This window comes from Rutilus rutilus (genome assembly GCF_951802725.1).
Source record: "Rutilus rutilus genome assembly, chromosome: 25".
In the NCBI taxonomy this organism is placed as follows: Eukaryota; Metazoa; Chordata; class Actinopteri; order Cypriniformes; family Leuciscidae; genus Rutilus; species Rutilus rutilus.
In genome coordinates, this window is record NC_140229.1 from 6,647,350 (window position 1) to 6,655,085 (window position 7,736).

The following is a 7,736-nucleotide window of genomic DNA, read 5'->3' on the forward strand; positions in this document are numbered from 1 at the left end:
GGGTTTATCTTCAATACAAAGAGGGAGTGACATGGTTAGTTTTGGAAAAACGTTCAAAACAGTTTTACACTGACTCTCTCTCTCTCTTTTTCTTTGTTGCTCTCAACTCTCTTTCTCTGAATGGGCTTTTTGTTGAGGGTTTTTCTTCTCTGCTGCCACAGTGTGGTGACTTTTATTTTTGTTGTAGTGGGGGGACATTCGGCGCGCCAGTGTAATGAATGAGTGTAAATTAAAAATGGTACCACATTTTTTCTTTATTAGGCTACTTTTATTTCAAATATATTTAGAATTAAACTGCATTTATGTAGCTTGCAAAAATAGCCAAAGGGATAGTTCACCCAAATAGTTCTGTCATTTACTCACCCTCAAGTTGTTCCAAACATGTACGGATTGCTTTCTTCTGCTGAACACAAAATAAGATATTTTGAAGAATTATGGGTAACCAAACAGTTGACTTCAATGGGGCCCAAACTTCAAATTAAGTTTGGTTACTTCAGAATATATTCTTTTGTGTTCAGCAGAAGAAAGAAACTCATACAGGGTTGGAACAACTTGAGGGTGAGTAAATGATGCCAGGATTTATATTTTTGGGGGGATGAATAGTCAGTTCAAACACACCTGTGCAAGAACTGAATCAGGCTAAATCTGAAAAGATTTCATCATATGGCAACTGACTGCCGGAGGCAGTAAATGTAGGAAGACTTGCATTCCTTTCCACCCTCAAATATCTCCTCAAAACTAGGCTACTAAAAGACTACAACCGGAATCGTTGTGGTTACATTTTAAATTATTAGTTGTAGCTGAAACTTTAAGTTAATTTATAGCCGAACTAAATAGGCTAGCCTACAAGCAATCATATAGCGTAGGCTACTTATTAATTCGTAATCCACTATGGTAAAACATCCAATTGCCTAAATGATTAACTGTAGCCTATACTGTATGATGTAACTGTACGTTTAAATGACATTTTCGTGTTACGTGATTAAAACTATTATGATCGATGACGTCACTCGCTTGACATCCAGCTGTCACCGCACTGGAATCTACTGTCACGTCGCGCGCATGTTTTCAGATCACTGCGCTTTACAATGAAGTGAGAGTTGCGCATTGCAGCCAGAACACAGAACACAGCAACCTGCTCATCACACGAGTGGATTTAACACAGGAACACACACGCAACAGGTGAGCAGTCCTATTCGCTTTTCGACTGATATCATTTTTTTCTATGATATGCTATGTTGTTAGACTTTTTAGTTGTCATTAAAACTTTTAAAATACGAAATTGAAATGGTCATACTCTGTGGCTATAGATGCTGAGCTGATTAAAGTCTCGTGTTTATACTTTGAATAACACATAGCCTATGCACACCAGTAAAAAAAAAAATTACTATTGTTTTAAGCATTTGTAATGCAATTATTGAAACCTAAACTATATATATATATATATATATATATATATATATATATATATGTATATATATATATATATATATATATAAATTAATTAATATAATTTTCACTATTTTACAACACTACACCAGCACAAGCTCTTGTTGTCCTGTTAGAATTATTTGACCAATTAATAATTAATAATTGATTAAAAGGAAGTTCATTTTTAAACAAGAAAGTCCTTTGTGGTGTGGTTGAGACATTTTCATCATTTAGATATCTCATCATCAATAAATTGTGGACAGGTTTTTTTTTTTTTTTTTTTGCAGTATTTGATCAAACCAATATGAATATCTTATCAGAATGAATTGTCATTTCCCTTTTCAAGATCCAAAATAGACAAAATGGCCATGAACCTCTCTGCTGACAACCTCACTTCGGACAACTTCACGCTCCTGCCGTATTACATCCACTCGGCAGGGATGGCGGTCAGCTACATCTTCTCATACCTGCTGGTGCTGCTCCTTTGTGTCGTGGGGAACGGACTGGTCTGCCTGGTGATCATCAGGAACCGCAACATGCGTTCGGTCACTAATCTCTTCATCCTGAACTTGGCCATTAGTGATCTGCTGGTGGGAATGTTCTGTGTGCCCACCACACTGATTGACAGCCTCATCTCAGGTCAGTGTGGGGGGGTGGGGGGGTGGATGGGGTGTGTGTTAAATGATGACTCATCCTCATCTTCATCATTATTAATATCATCTTCATGAGTGTGACCGTCATATTCAATATCATGAGTTTCATATCAGTATCATCATAATCACAGTCGTCGGATTTCTGCTTCATGTGACAATCCTGTCCTTGATTTCTCGACAGGTTGGCCTTTTAGCCAGATCACCTGCACTATGAGCAACCTGATCCAGGGCATGTCAGTGTCTGCTTCTGTCTTCACCCTGGTTGCCATAGCAGTTGATAGGTAATGATTAGTAATTTTACATACAGAAATGGCATAAGCCTAGTCCAAGACTAAAATGCATTATTGAGCTGTTTTAACTAAAGCAACTTAAAATATGTCAGTGCCATTATTTTGTCTCAAGATGCAAAGGCATGTTTATAAAAGCTACTTAAATGTCCTAATTAAACTAAGGCCTAATTCTGGCTTAATCTAAGCCTTGTCTGTGAAACTGGGCCAATTTAACATTTTAATGGTAAAGCAGTGTAGTGCAATATGCTTTTGTGCCAGAGAGATGGGAAGGGCTGTGGTTCTTTTAGGGTATAATTTGCAACTAGTGCACTCAGGGACTACAAAACACTGCTGCTGGAAAATTGCCAGCCTCAAAAAGCATTCTTTTGCTGTGTTATAAACTAATTTAATGCAATTTACCTTCATAGTAGGCTAATGGATGTATTAGTGTAAGGTGATTGCCAACCAATCACGATACTTTACTTTAGAGTTTGATTATTATTTTTTGAAGGAACACTATGCAACTTTTTTTTTTTAAAGGGACACTAAGTAGGAATTTCCCCCATCTAGTGGTGAAACTGTATTTTGCATTCAAACGAATAATGCTCTCCAGCGCCTCACTTTTTCAAATGCGCGTTGCATCTACGGTAGACGTTATGTACCAAAAAGCTATGACAGGATGTCTTATAATAGCACTTCGAGTTTTTCTTCGGGTGAACAGGTTTGTTATTTAAAACAAACTGAAACTTGAAACAACGAAAAAAAGAATGTTACAGTATGAATTACTGACTGTGAAAAACATTAACTATGGTAGTTAGTAGTAATGCCGCCTTTATTCGTTATATTTTTGAAGTACGTGCATTGTTAGATATCATCATCATCCGTGCCTTCTCTAACGTTACTTTACTCAATAGCTGCTATTCATCAAAGAGCCTGTTTAACTTACTATGAATAGAATAGATAAATAGATATAACTATAAATGTTCTACTATCTATATAATAAAGTTCACAACCAAGCAATGAAAAATAAGCTTGTAATTAAGACCGTAACATTGACTTACCTGTCGAGAAGAAAGCAGGCAACTTCAGCATCTCTTTTGAAAGCTTTCTCCTGCATTAGCAATCCCGACATTAACCCTTGTTTTTGTAATCTCCGGTCACGTTTCCTTTTACGGTCTATTTTGGACTTTTTCGATGACGAGGACTCCTTATCCTGTGACTCATATGTATGTATGAATGAACGGTGTATAAATAACCGTGCAGTGCAGCCTTTTAAACTTGCCGCGGCAGTGACAAGCGCCTCTCAACTGCTCTGCTCCTCCGCTTCTGCTGGCTTCAGTCACGTGACGCTCGCTGGCTCTGAACGAAACGCGTTGTGGAAACGCGTTGGCCTAGTACTTTTTGTCCCTCTCTGCTATTATAGTTTTTCAAGATGGCGGAACTACATGGAAGCCTCCGTGGACCTACCCGTCCCATGTATATAAAGATAATAAATTCTTCGTTTACGAGGATTAGTCTGATCATTGGCATAGGTATTTGTACACCATTGAGGGCATATTTATGAATAAAAATATTGATTTTAGATAATAAAATACCTAAAAAGCTACTTATTGTCCCTTTAAGACAATAACAAGATTTAAATCATCTTCTTCCAAAAATGGGTTTTTGTCGTACCCTCATATATGGTAAGCCTGTTATAAGTTCGATATTTCTGAACGGACAGGATGCTTTTCACAGGAAATAGCGTACATGCGTCACTTGCCCGTGCGTGTCTTGTCCAATCCGTAAATGGAGAAAAGTTGCTTCGGATACTTGTGTGTATGGCTGGGAGGAGTGACATAGGTTAGTTGTCACATCAAGTGAGAAAGATTGACATGGATCAGCTAAATCAAAAAAAAAAAAAAAAAAAGGCCAAACAAAGGAGCTTCTGCTGGGAAAAAGAGAACATTCCAGAGCTTGTAATAAAACAAGAATCAACAGTGTCTTGGCTTTTCGGAGATGGCGAGAACTTGAAATGTTGCAAAACATTTGTATTGAACAGATAAATTGTCATATGTAGCTCTCTAACAGAGTTTATTGTAAAGCATTATCTATTGTGAAGGGTCAATTCATTATGGTTGTAGCGCTGTGCTGGAATTCATTTTCAAGGAAGTTCCGTGTCTATTAATGGGTAAAACGTTTATTAATCAGGTGCACAAGCAACAGCATCAAGCATGAGATGTCTAAAATATCAGCAGAATACAGTTTTTTTAATAACTAGTTTTAGTTAAAGCTATAGTAGGTAATCCTGTTCAGAAACACTTTTTTTTATACTGGGTGAAATGGTCCTTCCATCCCGAGAGTAGTCAATACATTATGTGTTCAGAAAAAGGAATGAAAACAATCAGACCTCTGTAGCAGCTGCAGGACAGTAAAAACTCTGACCAATCACTGCCATTCGGTGCGAATGTAAAGAACCAATCAGATGCCTTCAGAGCCAGGAGGAGTGTCTTAGCAGTGTCAATCAAGTTCGCGTACGCGCTGATCGCCCCTCTCTTGCACAGCGCCGCGCGTACCGTCATTCAAAATCAAGATTGCCGGTGTGCCGAGCAGCTGTGCTAATGGCGGACAAACAACCAAAACTGCCAATTTCTCGAGTGGAACCTGCTCATACAACAAAGACAGGTAAACGGAAAAAGACCGATGACGATAAACAAGCCCGTCGGAGCCCATTGACTCAATGTTAAAACTCTAGCCGCATAACATAGCCTACAGATAAAATGTCACGCACTGTGCAAAGCAACAATTGAAACCTGCTAACCTTATATCTAGCGACCTTATCCGTCGTCATCGGTGACCCTGCATGTTTACTAGCCTGCGCGTTCACGGCAGGCTCCGCTGTGGGGGGAACTTTACATAACAAAATACATGTTTAACAGCTAGTAGGCCTAACGTTATATGTTATGAATCTTACACGAAATTCATCTTCATCACAGTGCAACTAATGGAAATGGAAAAACGTGTATCAATGCAACCTGTTTTTAGCTTTGCCTTATAGTTATAACTAGCTCGTTAGCGAATCAAAAAATATATATTTTAAACTTTACCAAAATCGATATAATAGCTTGATAGTGAGTAGGCTACTAAAATACATCTTATTTGTTTATATTCATAATGATAAAGTTAGATTTTTTTATTACATGTGTTTCTGACATGATGCTACATGCACTGCGCTCCTTCCTCTCCGCTCGTCTCAGGTAAATAATGCGTCTTCCAGCTCAGCTATCAGTCGCGCGTTCATGTGTTTTGGGGGCGTGGCTTTGGAAGGACCCCAGAAGGGAGAGGGTGGACTGAATGGAAATAATGAGCTGTCTTTAAAACGGTCGTTAGAGGTCTACATACACTCGATTTTTATACTTTCTTTTTCAGAATACTTACATTTTAATTATGTATTGATATATACATAAAGTTTAAACAAATTTGAAAAATAAGTTTTTTAGACCATTCTTACCTACCCCAGCTTTAATGATAATGTCCCTGTTTTTAACTGAGTACTTCAGCATTACACGTGTCTTTCTACAGGTTTACCGGGATTGTTTACCCTTTCCATCACCGCCTGAGGCCGGTCACTGCGCTCTTCGCCATCATCTTCATTTGGCTGCTGGCTTTTGCCATCATCTTTCCTTCCGCTGCAACCTTGACCGTCATTCACCTGGATGACATCTACATGGTCCAGGACAACCAGATCTACCCACTGTTTGTGTGTTTCGAGGACTGGCCGAGAGCCAACATGCGGCGAGTTTACACCACAGTTATCTTCATCCATGTGTATCTGGCCCCGTTGGGTCTAATAAGCATCATGTACGGCTGCATCGCTGCCAAACTCTCCAACAACCTACGTGAGAATCGAGCTCGCTCCAGGAGGAGGATGAAAGTCATCAAGATGCTCATCATGGTTGCCGTTCTCTTCATGGTGTCCTGGCTGCCGCTTTGGACTTTGATGCTTCTTACGGACTATCAGGATCTGGACCGCCAACAGATTGACTTCTTGAGCAGCTATCTTTTCCCTGTAGCTCATTGGCTGGCGTTCTTCAACAGTGGGGTTAATCCGATCATCTACGGCTTCTTCAATGAGAACTTCCGGAGGGGCTTCCAGGCCACTATGGCCTGCGGCTCCTGCTACTCTGTTGGGTTGGAGATGTGTCACACGCACTTTGCCCTCCTGCCCCCAAACAAAGTATCCAACGGGAGCCGAGATGTGACCAACAGGCGGAAAGATTGCTGCTTCGCTGTAATGCCTCAAGGGGCGGCTAATGGTATTCAGGGAATTCTCCTTGAGGACATGAATGGAATTACAGCCTCCCACAGAGTTATCGGAGCCTGGATGGAGTGAAGGATTGAGGAGTTCTATATCCCAGGAGAAAGCTGTAGCATTGCCATTCTTCTCAATGGCTCAAGTTGCTCAGCTGGCACATTCAACTCTACTGTATAAGTACGTGACCCAGATGCTGCCATCTTTGCTTCATAGATAACCAGTCCCCAAACATTTCTGAACTTTTCAACTTGTTTGTATTTTGCTCGCAAACATTTTTTCAGAATAAACAGCTACTTTTGAATGGCTGTCTTTCTTGTCTTAATGGTGTAACAGGATGATGAGGATTATAAAGGCCAGAACCTTTTAGGTTTAAAATATAGTGGCTGGACTCTTAATTTAGTGTATCCAACAGCAGAGGGTCTCATTTAATGGGTTAGTGGAGATTTTGTCACCAGATACCTGTTTTTCAAATGAAACTTTCGTCTTGCATCCATGGAGGATTAAATGAAATCCGCAGAGCCTAAAACTTTGCATGCAAATCAACCACATCTGGGCTTGCAGCACGACATTTGAGTGCCACTCAAAAAAAAAAAAAAAAAAAATAAATCAATAAATCAATACCAGACACACAGTACAGGATTTATCACACATATCTGGGAATAAATTAATTCAAAAGAGCAAACCAAAAAAAGGTTGTGCCCAGGTATATGTTCCCATTAAGAATACTATATACTTGACATCATTGGACATCAAACCACAGGTGCCTTGTAGAAACTGTACATTTATTTATATATATATATATATATATATATATATATATATGTATGTATGTATATATATATATATATATATATATATATATGTATATATATGTATATATATATATATATATGTATATATATGTATATATATATATGTATATATATATATATATATATATGTGTTTATATATATGTGTATATATATATGTATATATGTATATATATATATATATATATGTATATATATATATATATATATATGTATATATATATATATATATATGTATATAAAAGAAATCTTAATGTTTGCTTTGATTAAAAAATGTAT

General features: G+C 38.2%; 1 protein-coding gene across 1 annotated transcript; it reads left to right on the plus strand.

Moving 5' to 3' along the window:
• The first annotated feature begins 1,054 nt into the window (after nt 1-1,054).
• Nucleotides 1,055-7,229, plus strand: npffr1l1 (neuropeptide FF receptor 1 like 1). The gene is made up of 4 exons (XM_084399737.1): nt 1,055-1,182; nt 1,778-2,070; nt 2,266-2,365; nt 5,915-7,229. The coding sequence occupies exons 2-4, from the start codon at nt 1,794-1,796 to the stop codon at nt 6,723-6,725; spliced, it is 1,188 nt and encodes a 395-aa protein (XP_084255863.1). The 5' UTR covers nt 1,055-1,182; nt 1,778-1,793; the 3' UTR covers nt 6,726-7,229.
• The last annotated feature ends 507 nt before the right edge of the window (nt 7,230-7,736 follow it).

Excerpts from the sequence above, each read along its gene's own strand:
- npffr1l1 (XM_084399737.1), top strand. The coding sequence starts at position 1,794 with ATGGCCATGAACCTCTCTGCTGACAACCTCACTTCGGACAACTTCACG. Across the intron at positions 2,071-2,265 it reads GATTGACAGCCTCATCTCAG|GTTGGCCTTTTAGCCAGATC; the intron begins GTCAGTGTGGGG and ends ATTTCTCGACAG. Across the intron at positions 2,366-5,914 it reads GTTGCCATAGCAGTTGATAG|GTTTACCGGGATTGTTTACC; the intron begins GTAATGATTAGT and ends GTCTTTCTACAG.